The sequence below is a fragment of the Recurvomyces mirabilis genome (assembly GCF_035927965.1).
Source record: "Recurvomyces mirabilis strain CCFEE 5264 chromosome Unknown scaffold_9, whole genome shotgun sequence".
Lineage (NCBI taxonomy): Eukaryota > Fungi > Ascomycota > Dothideomycetes > Mycosphaerellales > Teratosphaeriaceae > Recurvomyces > Recurvomyces mirabilis.
The window spans coordinates 629,620-644,627 of NW_027041943.1; the positions used below are offsets into that span (position 1 = coordinate 629,620).

The 15,008-nt window shown below is 53.2% G+C and overlaps 4 protein-coding genes across 4 annotated transcripts; 3 read left to right on the forward strand and 1 right to left on the reverse strand.

The window, feature by feature from the left end:
• Positions 1-220: 220 nt before the first annotated feature.
• Positions 221-1,417, forward strand: LTS14_004274 (uncharacterized protein; the record flags this gene model as incomplete). The annotated part of the gene is made up of 1 exon (XM_064836976.1): positions 221-1,417. The coding sequence occupies one exon, from the start codon at positions 221-223 to the stop codon at positions 1,415-1,417; it is 1,197 nt and encodes a 398-aa protein (XP_064695609.1).
• A 3,430-nt stretch (positions 1,418-4,847) lies between these two features.
• On the forward strand, positions 4,848-7,532 carry LTS14_004275 (uncharacterized protein; the record flags this gene model as incomplete). The annotated part of the gene is made up of 2 exons (XM_064836977.1): positions 4,848-4,979; positions 5,031-7,532. 2 exons carry the CDS (start codon positions 4,848-4,850, stop codon positions 7,530-7,532), a joined length of 2,634 nt encoding a protein of 877 aa, XP_064695610.1.
• Positions 7,533-12,095: 4,563 nt separating this feature from the next.
• Positions 12,096-13,226, reverse strand: LTS14_004276 (uncharacterized protein; the record flags this gene model as incomplete). Its single annotated transcript, XM_064836978.1, has 1 exon — positions 12,096-13,226. One exon carries the CDS (start codon positions 13,224-13,226, stop codon positions 12,096-12,098), a length of 1,131 nt encoding a protein of 376 aa, XP_064695611.1.
• Positions 13,227-13,730: 504 nt separating this feature from the next.
• ARO3 (3-deoxy-7-phosphoheptulonate synthase) lies at positions 13,731-14,945 on the forward strand (the record flags this gene model as incomplete). Its single annotated transcript, XM_064836979.1, has 2 exons — positions 13,731-13,739; positions 13,806-14,945. 2 exons carry the CDS (start codon positions 13,731-13,733, stop codon positions 14,943-14,945), a joined length of 1,149 nt encoding a protein of 382 aa, XP_064695612.1.
• Positions 14,946-15,008: the final 63 nt, after the last annotated feature.

A 15,008-nucleotide genomic window follows, 5' to 3' on the forward strand; every position in this document is an offset into this window, starting at 1 on the left:
TACATGTACTTTACATCCAGCGACGAATGAGATCGAGGACCGAATTCACTGGCCGGCGTCGTGATCGGCGTCGCGGACCGAGGTTCACATGCAATAGCTCTCCCATAACGTATTCGCTTCTGAGTGCTCAATAATGGCATACTGGATGCATCTCGGGAGGGGGTCGTAATTTGACAGAGGGCTACGAGTGGGTAATAAGTCGTGACCACCATAGAACACCATGCCTGCCAATTCTGGCAAACCATCCATTCCATCATGGCAACGAGGCAAGCCGTCGACCATATTGCAAGCGAAGCAAGAGTCGGCAAAGGAAGCAAATGGCGGAGTGGAAGATGTTGACATTAGAGATGAGAACAAGCAAGGAGTAGCTGAAGTAGATGAGTCCACAGATATGGAAGATTCGTTTCCGCCAGAGCACAGCGATGCACAACTCGAGATGGTCGAGGCATTCCTTGCAGACCCACAGGTCAAAGATGAGTCCGTGGACAAGAAGCGTGCCTTCCTGGAAAGCAAGCAGATACCGGTGGAGACCATCGACCAGGTGATCAAGCCGAAAAGTACACCCACCCGTGCTTTCACGACAGCCGACTTCACGTCATTCCAACAAAGTCGACCACCACAAGGTCAACCCACACAAGCTGCAGCGCAACGACAAGCTTCGGCTAACACACCTCCCATTATCACCTACCCAGAATTCCTGGTCGAGGCACACAAACCACCACCACTGATAACGCCAGGAAGATTGATCGGCGCAACTTACTTTGCTGCTGGACTGGCCACTCTCTTCTACGGCGCAAGCAACTTCTTCGTCAAACCCATGACAGACAGCCTGACCGGGGCACGACATGATTTCGCCAATCACAGCCAAAGCAAAGTAGACGAATTCAACGAGCGTTTGAGGAAGATCGTAAGCAAGGTACCTGAACCTCATCCTGCGCTACCGACGCCAGAGATTGAGGCCGACGATGTCGAGAGTGTCACCTCGGATCCAACAGAGCTCTATAATCGCGACATGGGGACTCAAACCTCACCACTACCATCCAGACGATCCTCGGATCCATTCGTTGACGGTGCTGGCACAGCTAGCCAGGTCACATCCGTTGAGCACCACGTCAAAGACTTGGGCAGCATCAGCTCTCATCTCAACGAACTGACCGAAGGTCTGGAACGCTCGAAGTCTTCTAACATCGAGAGGAAGGACAACATGACTAAGCTGCGACACCAGCTTGACATGATGATTTACGGTAGTCCCATGAGCAGTCTATGGGGCGATTCGGAAGATGCAACGAAGACGGCTGCTAAGCCTGTCGAGCATACCGCTATGGATGATTTGAAGAAGGAGATTAGAGGTGTGAAAGGGGTATTGTTGAGTGCTAGGAGGTTTCCCGGGGCTGGGGTTGGGAGGATAGGGTCATAGTGGGTGCTATGTATGCGTGACGACCGCGCTCTGCTGCCGAGGAATTACACCTGATGCGGAGGATTCCTGCTTGTCAAAGCTGCCATCACCGAGATCTGGTGGAGCTGGCTGGTGGATCTTACCTGATCTCTGAGCTTTTCCAGCACGACACCGTGGCGATGGATATGGTACGACCCTGAACATGACATCGACCTGCTTACCGGAATGCTCTCCTTACGGATGCAGCCTAGGCCTACGTCTTTACACGAACTGCGTCAGGGCCCAAGCCAACAGACTCTGCCCCTTACACTCTAGTCTGCCCCTGCGCGATACTATAATCTCTCGACGCTGATCTGCCAAAAGACATGCTCAATTAGTTGAGAGTCATGCACGCAATACGTGTACCGGAGAATGCAAAGCGAAGAGACCTTGACCTGCTATGAAGTGTAGATAAAGCTTTGGCGCCCGGTGGCAGGCACCGCCCATTGGCTACATTAGGCATTTGCGGCTTCGAGCAGTGTATGGCCTTCACATACTCCTATAGGCAGGCGCCAAGGAGGACCAAGGAGTGCTTTAGCTTTATACATACGCACCCAAGACACCAAGGACCTGAACTGCATCTGGATAGCGCACCCTGCATCGACTGGAAGCTTCACACGAAGCATTGTACCATTGCGCTCGTACGCAGTCCAGGCAAGAAGAGGCTTATTCAACGGCAACTTTGATCACTAAGATCTGCTCTCTACAACAATTTGTTCGAGCTCGAACAGCTGAAGAGAGTTTTGAACAGCGCCGTGGTCAACGATCTGATTTTGACACTGATGCGAACTCTTGAACAAGATCACACGGGGTCAAGCAGCACGAATGCTTTGATTGCTTCGTGCTCATGAGCTAGTTCTCACCACTTAGCACAATGCACACAATGCTTCTACCATCCTTTCTGCATAGTACATCAACTCGTAGTCGTTTTCCCATTGCAAGAATTAGGAAGTAGCGGAACAACTAGAAGTCTTGAATTCGTTCCTCGTGCTTAAATACAGACCTTATTGACCAATTTGAGTCGGCATTAACAGTTTCGAGTCCATTTGGCTGTGGAATTCATTGCATGGGTGCTCGTGGTGCAGCTTATCGGCTGCTGGTTGACAGTCCTTCTTTGATTGCTTCGTGATTGGCAAGCTCGATCTAGCCCTGATGTCAGAACACCAAGGCTTGATTTGTATCAGCCAGAACAGCTCGTTACACATCACTAGCGAGCTTGCTACCAGGAATGGCCGAAGTGGTTGCCTCCACGTAGTCGGGCCCAGCTCATCAACGGCGAAAATTCCGATAAAGATCGCAAGCCAAGGAGGCTGGTCGGAGTTATGCTAAAGATGCAAAAGCGCACAGGCACATCGAAGAGAGCCGAGGAGTATGGCGATTCTGTACCAGCAAGAAGAGCATGTGAAATGCACCTTGTACACGTTGACCCAAAGGTCTGCATCACGCACTGTCCTTCACATCGCACGTGAGATCACGTTGCACCAGTGGTGCAGTGTACCACTCCAGCTAGCTCTCGAATGTGCTGTCGTCGGGAAAAAGCAGTCCATCCCGATACCATGGCCAAGGATCATGGCGAGTTCGGCAAGCTGCAGTCAACCAAGATTTGTTCGTCCTGACGTTGCATTCGTAGTGTGCACTTGCTTGCTATGGCATTGTGCATGTCCATCATGATATCCAGGCACAAGGACAGCCTCGTATGGAAGAGGAAAGGAGGCAGAAGCGTTTCTCAACCAGACGCAAGTGCGACCTGCAGTTCCTATAACCAGTATTCGCGCTGCACGTGTATTGCCGACATGACTCAAATCCTATGCGGGGACTTGTTTGGGCAAATACACTTTCAGAATCGCGGCGGTTTCGCATCGTTTGCACCGACAGTGGAGATGTCGATGTTTCCTGCCGCGCGGATGTGCCGTCGATTCTCCACTTCGTTGATGACGAGCATGAGTTTATCTATATCGTTATCGTGACGCCGACATTCGAGGTGACAGAAGTCAGTATGTCACTTGAGCCGCGCACTGACAACGTGAATTTGGGAGGCGGGAGCGGGCGCGCATTGCAATTCTCGAATGACCTGCAGAAATGTCGATAGGCTTTCGTGGCCAAATCTCGAGCTGGGCAGATGGACAACTCAGGTCGATGGTGTGCACGCAGCTGGCACATACCGGATCGGCGTGCTTGGTATTCATAGCTTCGAACTGATCGGCAGCTTCATGCAGGTCGGGACGATCGCTCGTCGGACAATCTGCTTCGGATATGGACATCGCGGAGTCAAGAGTTCCGAGTGTGAACGAATCGAAGTGGCGACTTTACCTTTCCATGTGCGATCGTGGAAGTACACTTCGATTGTACATGGCTATGGCTTTGGTAGCGATGTCGTGACAGCCAGCCTGATTCAGCCCGCGATCGTCCAGCCAGCGCCATGAGAACGCCCCATTCTGCCATCTTCGTACATTTGGGCGAGATAAGCTCGCCCGAAGCGATGAAAATACTCCGAGGTGGCCCGTTCGCAGTCGTCTTCTACAGCAACGTATGATGCTGGGTTTGATAACTTCCCCAAGCCCGCTATCACCCCGCCAGATACCGACATTTCAATGGCCGCCTTCAACAGCTCTTTTAATGCGAGCATATCCTCATCATGCTTTACTTGAGGCTGGCGCGAAAGGGAGCACACTGAAAGCAGTTCCCAGAAAGCGGGCACTGGACGGGCGCTAGTGTGCTGCATTCAAATCCATATCCCTGCCATTCTGCAAGCCGACCAAGGCGTGCATCGGTCCTCAACTGGAATTTCCGAAGTCCTCCTGCAAGGCTGGGCTGCGAGGCGCTGAAAACCGTCACCAACAATGCCCTTGAGAGCTGCCATGGCGCTGAATGTCGATCCCAAAGTGCGGAGAAATCAAGTTATTCTTGGGCCACTGAACGATGTGGCTTGCGGCTTGCTACTCCACGCTCGAGCCTTGCCACTTCGTTCCTAAACGCCGTTGGGATTGGCGCGCTATACTGTAAAGTGCATCATTGCCCGAGCGCCAGCCGGCTTCAGCAGGTTTGCAAGGGTACGGCATGGTCAAGCTGTCGAGTCGAGCGCCTCCATATCGTGGCTGCCGGCCCTGTTCGCGTCACCTACGTATACAGTGACCCTTCGTTCGGGGTTGCGATTGCGTATGCATACGTACATCAGCGCATCAACATTCCTATAGGCCGTGCCTGGAGCCTGGTCACACCCTTCTATGCTGGTACATGTGGTAGCTCTCGGCCTCTGGGGTAATCCTGCATGAGCGTTTGTCTGCATAGTGCTCATCAAGGCGTGGAGGATAGAGGTGGCTGCCCGACTGCATAGAACCGACTCATATATGCTGGGACAGCATTCCTACTAGCCACCAACATTCACACGAGCGCTGGACGCCGAACAGTAACAATGGAAAGCCTTGGCAGTATCACCGGACTCGCCTCATCATCCCCACCCACGACGCCATCAAGACGACGTGGGTCCGTACGCCACTTCAATGGAGCCGAGAAGTCCTCGAACGAGTGGGATGGGCTTCGCAAGGTGTGTGACATATACTGGTCGTCAAGGCGGAGTTCACTGACACTGTTTCAGGATACCAAGCTATGGTTTGACGATGCGGACTGCTTGATACATCTTTACACTCTAGGCGGATCGCAACGAGGGCCAAGCCTTCGTCTCTGGTTCGCTGATATCGAGGCTCTGCGTTGTGACTACTTGCAAGACGAATGCCTCTTCGTGCGAGAACCTTCAAGCCCGTCGAAGGTTGGCGTTGGCGATTCAGACAGCGCATGTGCCGCAGCACACATTAGCCGCTCTCGTCCGCACCGATGCGATCTATACATTCCCGCCCCTGCCAACCTCACTCGGGATCAAGCATTCGCATACCACTTGACGACGAGGAACTTCTTCGCCTACGCTACGAAACAACCACTCGTTGGTGAGAAGCTTGGTGTTGCCCTTTTAGACTTGCTCCAGCGCGTACGAGAATGGCTGCCTAGGACTGCGGCGCTCGCCAACTTCACAAGCTATTGTGAGGACCAAGGTTACACGGATATGACCGAGAATCCCGGTCACTCTCTAGCATGCCTTCATCTTGCCGAGAGCGCAAAATTCAAGGATCTGTGGGTGGAATCGTTTGTGCATTGTGTTGGTATGCGCGACCGCTTGAGCAGCAGTCATGAGTACGAAGTCCTCTCGAACACCACGAAAGCTTTGGTCACTAGAGCATCGTTAGAGATGGACCTGCACATCGCCCGGGTCACACGAGCTCTCGGATCATTCTTGGAAGAAGAGCTTGGACTGGAGAATCTTGGGTTATCGAAGCCGGCTAGAGATCACCTCGAGCGCTTCAGAAGCTTTCTGCACAACTATTATGTTGACAAGCTGGGATACTTCCCACCTGACGAGGAAGGACCTTGGAACAAACGCTTATGGACGAAGATGTACCACGCCTTTCAGACCTTGTATGTCTTTCTGGTCGATAACGAGGCGGACCCAGACGCGGTCGACACTCGATGGATGACTGGCGGCATCTGCGTCGTGCAGAATGTGGAGGCCTTTGACGCCCGACATGGTTACACACCTCTGCCACATCCACTACCACTTTTGCCGCAAGCAAGTTGTGAACAGCCAAGAGGTCTTCGTGGCTTCAAGCTCGGGCGGTCCAGCTCATACCAGGACAAGCACGCCAGCACCAGAGCGACTCTGGAGAATGCAACGAACGCTGTTGTGCAAGAGGTGATGGGGTGTGAGCTCGTGGCAGAGTACCAACGGTTTGAGCGAAAAAGACTCGAAGAGAAGATCTCACCCGCCGAGGCTCGCAAGGTGCGCTGGCTTCTTATCTATGGCGTGTTGCAGATGCTCATCAGCATCACACGTGCTCCAAAGGAGCTTCGGGATACTGAGGGACCATCTTACCCATTATGCGTGCTTACTGCTGGGGGACCGAGTTGGCTGACAGAGACTGCTGCGGACACAACCCGAAATGTGAAGCTGCCTGTGGCCAACTCGACCATGCTTCAGCCACTTACTGTGGAAGACGTCGAGGAGAAGCTCTCCATACATCCGGATTGCGAGGCTGATAATGCTGAGGACTACTTCTCCAGCCAGGCGGTGTCACGCCAAGCATCTGTGCAGAGCTTTGATATGACACCTGCACCATTGCGGATCACGACGCAGCTCTCTACAACAGCCTCTATACGATCTACTGTCCACTCTGGCGTCAATGCTTTGCAAAGATCATTCAAGGGCAGCGTGTCAAGACATAATAGTATCCGACCCGCTGCCCAAGCACAGCCATTGTCCAAGACGCCTTCATCTGGGTCCTTCTGCGAGATCATGATAGAAGGCTACGGCAATGGCGCCGACGCCGAAAGAGAGTCCGGCTTCCGGGAAAGTGTGCTGTCTGTGGCCAGCGCATCGGATGCGTCCGACACTGCTGCTTTTGCCGCATTCGACTTCGGTCTTGCAAATGTTACCGAAGAGCCATCCCTCGATGAATGCCATCTGCATGGCCTACTGGAGGATGATATGCATGCTAAGTGTGCCGCAGAAAGTCTGGGACGAAGCAATTCCGACAGCTCAACGGCGTCCAAGTCGAGCGCTTTCTCAACTTCCACACACTCGCTCTCTTCCGATCTGTACGACTCTCCGGCAACTGATTTGTCGTGTTGGGACAGCGACGACAGTAAGCGAAATAGCGAAGTCCATATGTTCGACTCGCCAACGTCACTGCCAGTTATCTATGAGTCTCCGCCCGAGACCAGACGACAGAGCTATCAGCAGCCCAAATTCGCCTTTGGCACCACCATTAGCACCCGCGCGGCCAAAAGTAGTGTTCATGGAGGTTGTTATACACCTTCCGGGCAGCCAAGGGCACAACATTACACGCCAACATCGAAGCTCTCCGAGCAAAGGCGACCAAGTTTGGAATCGATCAAATCGACAGCAAGCTCATCATATGCCGAAGGCGGACAGCAGGCCAGTGAGATCGAGGAGGAGCAGATACGGGGCAGACGTCGCTCGAGAGCATTGGACAGGATCTCATCGGAAGAGATGGACGCAGAGGGGAGGTCTCTACGCTATGTGGAATGATGATCTTTTGCTTTGTTGAAGCGTGATCATAGCAAGGCGTTATAAGGTGGACTTGCTTCTAATTCTTGTCGTCGTGATACCCCCGGACAGCGCAGGGCGTGATAATTATGTAATACGACAGAGATCAAGCACGTTTCTGAATTTACCGTATCTCATCGTTACCACGTTGTCTCCTAGCTCAAGACTTGGTCTGTGCTTGGTGGGTGTGACTGTCGCAACAAAAAAGACTGTTGCTGATCGCTTAAGGCAGACACCATCGGAAGGATATGTGGCTCTTCTGGATGTGGTGAGTACCAGGCTCTACAAGATATTGCTTTATCTTCTACAATCACACGCCTCATCCTTTCTACAAAATAAAGCAATGCAGGAAAAGAACGTTCAAAGTCGCCTTCTGGCTCTTCCATACGATATCAGGCATGTCATCTACACACATTCCTTCCCGAACGATGCTCAATTATATATCCAAGCACTGGACGACAACCTCGGCGTGTTCCTGCCGTCCGAGAAAGCCATACCCACGGCGCTACTGCGCGTCTGCCGAGCTCTCAACCAGGAGACAAGTGGATACCTATACAACAACTACCTGTTCAACATCGTCGGAACCAAGACGGACTGCTTAAGGCAATACAGGGACTTTCTCAGGACATTGCGCAGATATGCACGCAATGAAGTGCGTATCAACGCATTTACCAATGGCGAGCACTCGGCCACAATGTGCATTTCCTTGCAAGCCGGCGATGCGAAGATGGCACTACTAAATACCCGGAGACGTGGGCAGCCTAAGACTATACAGGAGTTGCAAGTAGAGCAGACGTCGCGGGCTCCTCCAATCGAACGCGTGACTGGTGCAACAACGTATGTGACGATTGGTGCGGCAATCGCGGTACTGGTACTTGCTCTGCTGGTTGTAATGGTACCGCTGTCGTGGCAGAGAGTTGAGGTTCCGTGATTGGCTTTGTGGTGCGATTGGATGAGCATACGCAACCTTCGAAAAACGACATCTACGATCTCCAAAGTTTGCAAGATGCCAAACGTGGGCCAAATAGTCGAGCATGGAGAGCATGGCAGGTACGAGTTGGAGCGAAGCTGTGGTTCCTGCACCCCAGCACGTGCAGCATGTTGAGATCTCCGTTCGGCCTCAGGATAAAGATGATATGTAGCGGCCTTCAGCTGACCTGATCAATGGTACTGTCGATATGTTCTGACTATGTAGCGTTTGTATGGAAGTTCGGGCCAAGATGATATGAAAGAGTGTGTCGTGATATTGGTGTCTTTGGCCTGTCCCCGGATTCGTCCCAATATGCTCTCGTCCTTCGTCAAGATCTAGTGGAGAACGTGACCAGATCGGCAATCTCGTCCGTCGTCACGTTTAACCCAACAATCGACTTCTACGGGACTATCTCGCACCCATACTATCGACCACAACAACCCGTAGTAGTACAAATATATAAGAGTCTCTTTCGCGCCGCAATGTATCTCATGTACACCGGTACTGATTCTGGACGATTAAAAGGCATTGCAAGTCTTTCGAAAGGATTACCGCAAAGACCCCGATGTGTCCCCCGTTGCTCACGATCTTCCCGTGGAGCGTTTGCGACCAGTCGAACGGCGCACTTGCTATTCCTGACGTCGCTCTTCTGGTAGTAGTCTAGCAGGAACGCTTGTGGTGGTCGACGTTGTCGGTCGGGCGTCGTCACCTTGAATTGGTGGATCTGTGCGAGGGGTGTCCGTACAACCCTGGCCTTCTGGCTGACCAGACGGCGGACGTTGACGTCGATTGGGTCGCTGCTGCAGATCATATGAGCTGTTGTTACTGCTGGCGGCCTGGCGGCGCTGATGTACAGTCCAAGGGTTAGTGTGCGGATCGATTGCTGGTGGCATCGATGGACCCGGGGTGGGACCATTGACATCAAGTTCCAAGGGATAGCGATAGTTTGATGGTGCTGGGCCTATGACAGTCAGCAATAGCTCGTGCACCGGCATTCCTACTCACCAAAAGCCTGCTGTCTGGCTATTAAGTAACGCTTCTCGTTGCTCCGATCGGGCTGGATATTCCCCGGCCATGGTTGAAGAAGATCTTGCTGTGCTTGCGCTACGACAGGTCAGATTCATCGCTGGGGTGATGTAAGGCGAGGATATCTAGGACGAACTTAGTTGGACGTCCAACTGGGCTAGATATAGGAGAGCTTCGGCGCCTGCCATTGGGCGGTTTATTTGAAGCCCAGCTGATGACTGATCCAGTTCCATCTGTCTCGAGATGATGATGTAGCAGGCCTGGCATGGCTGTCGTGCTTCTACTGGGGCCCCCTGACAAGTGTGCTCTGGTGACATGATCGAATGAGTGTGGCCGAAGGAGAGGAAAGGGGAACGCCGATGTCTGGTGAAGGAATGTATGTAGCTTGTGTACTCGAAATAGATGCTCAACATCGCACGTGGACGTTAACGAAAGTGAGAATGTGAGCACGAGCGGCCTGCAAAGAAAGGTATGCGCGCGCTGGAGAAGATATGGGGGTTGACTGTGAAAGACCAGTGCGTGATTCTTTTATGGGCAGTGTGTCTCTACGCGGCTGTCCCATCTTCATCGTAGCCATACCGCCCCTGCACACGTCTAGTTTCCGGTTGACCTCAAGATTCACCACCCTTGTCTTCACCAAAAGAGATTAATCCTGTGTAACAGAGACCTTGCCCCAATAGCATCATTCAAGAGGGTTGTTGCGGCAATCCTCGACTCGGTCGGGACAACGATACCGAAGGTCGTGACACCATGCACCAGCGTTTTGTAAATGCGTGCATCCGTGCGGATCGACATGCTCACCGTGTACTGGTAAGTGCATGCGCTCTTAAGCTTGTCAGGGATCCTGTCAGGGAACTTCAAGCTTCGAGATGCGATCCAGGGCGGGCCTTGAAGTAGGACGAACGACTTGTCAGCATAGAGTAACGACGACAGCGAAGAGCAGATTTGGATCAGGTCGATTGCTGGCTCGTATCTCTCCTGCACGGCCGCAGCGAATTAGCCGGACCTGACAGCCTTCGTCGCCGCGGCAGACAGACTGCAAGCCCTAGCGGTGAGAAGCAAGCTACTGACCGCACGGTGCAAGCTTCGCCAATCGTGCGTCGCGAATAGACTTATTGGTCAGAGAGGCGAGGCTTTAGTAGACTGTCAGACTGGAAGCAGTAAGTAGAAGGCACGTAGCAAGGCTGTATCGCTCAATGTTATCTCGCCGAGTGCCCCGCCATTTGCGGCTTGCAATTAGATCCTTGTGCCGCCTCACATGGGACCGGGTACCCTGGTCTCACAAGGTGTGTGGCTGGCTCGTCAGTCAATGCATTCGCCGGATTCGTCGTCGCAAGACCAAGACGAGTCCAGGTTTTCTGGAACTTACAGGGCAGAGTGCCGAACCACCACACGCTGACTGCTGTGCTTCGAGACCCACAACGTGCTCATGCCTCGGCGCGAAACTTTAAACAAGGTTTCGACTTTACGGTTCCACGATCACGGTAATCGCGTGACTTCACTCTCTTATTATATGGTGCGCATATGATTCTCCTTCATGGCTCACACGCGTTTGTAGGGCGTGGATGACGATTTGAGACCGCTGGTGAGGAAATACTCGAGCAAGTCTTTTCGCGCAACGTCCAGATTTCCCCTGCTGCTGGCCCACCAGTGTTGGGTAGCAAGGACGCACCCAGTCCGCGTGTCGAAATGTGTGGCAGACCAGGAGCTCTTACTAGCGCCGTAAGCTCGGTCAAATCTGCAGATCTAGCGGCAAGTCTTCTACATTGGCTTCCATGTCGTTGCAGGATGGCGCAAGAAGGGGACAGTTGGCGCGTGGAGTGGCCAGCGACGTCAGTCATTTTCAAGGGGGAAATTGCAACGCCCGGGTGCATGCATCCCTACATGGGTCACGATGCTTTACTGGAACGGAGAGACACCTGCGTTGTCGTGGATTGTTCCTTGACATGCCGGGAAACGAACAAAACATCAAATGGCGTAAGGTGTCTCACTTGACGGCACCGTTAGACGCAAACTCAATTTCAACGGCCCGACGGTTTTTATAGCCTTCGCATCAATGCTTAGGCTGCCTGCGTTTCAGAAAATGAGTGTTTCTCACTTGCTGCTCACTATAGGCTGATCTGGAAGTCGTACCTTGCCAATCGCGACGAGTGCGGACCTTTGCAAGATGCCCACGGCTGTGGCGTACAAGCGGAGCTGATTGTCTGGTCGCGCGCTTCATCGGAACTGCTGCACACGAACACGCGCACCCAGGCCTTGCAGTGCCCGTCACGAACCGGTCAGACCAACCGCTGTAGCTCGACAGTACATATCTATCCCACTTAGATTGCATCGACCTAATTTCGGCCTGTGGTGAACAGCATGAAGCGTTAAGAGACGTTGTTTGAGGGACGTGCGTTCGTTCCCCTCGCCATTGTACGTCCAGCCAGAAGAAGATGTGCTGTCCACGGCAATCCCCGGTGCGCCAATTTGCAGGTACCGACGCAGATCGAAGGGATCTCGACGGATGCTCGACATGGCCGTCCGTTCAGCCTAGCTCACCCGTTCTGCTACGGCTTCGCACACTCTTCCAGCAACTTTTTCTGGCACGTCATCGCCTGCTGAGCGAAGACGTCCATATCATAGTCCTTCCCTTTACCATCGGCGCCAGCATCGAAGATCTCATACGACCACCACGCCCTCGAGCCCGTCTGGAGAACAGCCTTGGCGAAGTCGACGACAGGCAGGTATCCCTCAAATGGCAACGGACGATATGCATGGCTCCAGTAGCCACGCGGCCGCAGACCTTTGATCTCTCCCTTGGACAGCGGACCAGGCTTGACTTTATACGCATCCGAGATCTGCAGGAAGAAGATCTTCTCCTTCGGAACAGTCTCGGCGAGCCTATCGCACGAAGCCTTCCAGTCCTTCTCCACCTGCTCCTTACTCCGACCGTCTTCGACCATTCCAGTCCCCGTCGTCGGATCCGCCCATTCATACCCAGCGGACTGGAAGGTATCCAAACAGAGCCCAAAATTCGGCCGATCAACTTTCTTGCAGATATCCCAGACATCTTCCCAAGTCGGCGCATGGGTACTCCAACACCAGTTCTCGTAGGCAATGCGGAAGTTCTTCGTGGCTAACATATCGGCGAGTTTTTGCAGATCTTTCACGAATCGAGTCCTATCCGTTCCAATCTTCTCTTCTAGCGAGTCGGAGGAGCCGACCTGCAGCATATCTGTTCCCGCGGCTTCCATGACTCTCATCCAGCCCTCTGCTCGCTTCCATGCATCGGCTCGCTCTTCGCTGCCTTCTTGCCATCCTTCGAAATTGGCGAAGGGCTGTAAGATCAGGATCTTCAGACCTTTGGCATCGCACATTGTCTTGACGACCTTTGCGGCGGCACAGAGGTTGTCATAGTCGTAGTTGGTGATCTCGTCTGGGCCTGTATCCTGCTCGCTCGGTCGGAGATGCTGGTTTGCGAAGGTGACAAGGTCAGGAAATCCAAGCTCTATAGCCTGGAACCCTGCTGCTGATATTGCCTCGAGTTTCTTGGGCAAAGTGTGCTCCTCACGGCAGCCGATGGATACGGAGGCATAACATAGCGGGATGCTGTCCAGGTCGGTAAGATACATCTTGCTGGTAGTCTTGGATGAATTGCCCATGGAAAAGCGCATAGCTTCGAGCCGAAGGTCTCCCATATTGGCGATAATGGTATGGTCGTGATTGTGCCAGGTCAGGTCACCTTTACATCACAATGATATCGAGCGGCCATTGACAGGATGATGACGTCGCTTGTGCAGAGGCCAGAGGGGAGCTCCATTATCCCAGAAGCTTCGGCGAAGGCCTGCCATTCGTGCTAAGGCGTTCACAGTGCCAATGTCGGATTGATCCTGTACGAATGACAGCTGCTTCTAGTGGTAGACATGCGTGCCTGCCTAATTAAGCCAAGATGACATTATGATCCGCTGCAACAGTGGAAGAGATGTCGTGGTTGTTTCGGCAGTTTTGAGTCGTGGCCAGACGCCAAAGCCATTGGCTTTACTTTAGCCGACGGAACACATCCGCGCCCTCGTTGGACCCCTCCAGATTCGGGATGACTCCAAAAAAAGTTGTCGATGCCACCGAGGTGAAGACACCCACTCTCTACAACAGTTCTGCACCTATACCCTATCAACTCTGCTACTACTGGAGGACTTGCCAACATGTCTGAAGTAAGTGAAGCATCTTACAGCACAACCACCACTTCCAATATGCTGCTGACTGTACGCGATCAACAGTTCTTCATGCCCAACAGTAATGTCGGCAACCGCGACAGCGTCGAGGACTGGCGGATCCGGGGCATGACGCCTTTGACGCCACCCGACCTCTTGCAGCACGAGATCCGCCAAACACCAGAATCGAAAGAGGTCGTGACGGGTGCTCGAAGAGAGGCAGTCGATGTCGTACATGGCATGGACAGGAACAGACGCTTGATGGTGGTGATAGGTCCCTGCTCGATCCACGACCCGGCTATGGCATTGGAGTACTGCGATAGGCTCCTGGAGCTGAAGAGAAAGTACGAGCAGGATCTCCTGATTGTCATGAGAAGTTATCTGGAGAAGCCTCGGACGACCGTCGGTTGGAAGGGCCTGGTCAACGACCCCGACATCGACGACACCTTCAACATCAACAAGGGTCTACGTGTTGCCCGACAATTGTTCTTGGACCTTACGGCGAAAGGCATGCCGCTGGCATCGGAGATGTTGGATCCTATCAGCCCTCAATTCACCGCCGATCTACTTTCGGTCGGCGCTGTAGGCGCAAGGACAACTGAATCACAAGTCCATCGCGAGCTAGCATCTGGTCTTTCCTTCCCAGTAGGCTTCAAAAACGGAACAGACGGCACACTCGACGTCGCGATCGACGCTATCGGCGCCGTCAAGCACCCTCATCACTTCCTCTCCGTCACCAAACCCGGCAACGTCGCCATCGTCGGCACAGACGGCAATGAAGACTGCTTCGTCATTCTCCGTGGCGGCAAGAAAGGCATCAACTACGATTCGCACTCAATTAATGAGGCAAAGGAAGCACTGGTGAAGAAGGGGCTGCGACCGAGACTCATGGTGGACTGCTCGCACGGCAATAGCGAGAAGAACCACAAGAACCAGCCCAAGGTCGCCCATGCGATCGCAGAGCAGATGAAGGAGGGCCAGGATGCCATCATGGGTGTTATGATCGAGTCGAATATCAACGAGGGAGCGCAGAAAGTGCCGAAGGAGGGGAAGGCGGGTCTGAAGTATGGTGTCTCGATCACGGATGCTTGTATAGGCTGGGAAGACACGGAAGCCGTACTTGCTGAGCTCGCGGAGGCTTCTCGTCTGCGTCGGGAGAAGTTGGGGCCTGTAAAGGAAGTCAATGGTGTCAATGGACATGCGTGAGGGAGGAGAGGGGATGATTCATGCTACAATTGTCGTTCTGGTGGGGCGTTGGGGTACGCAAAA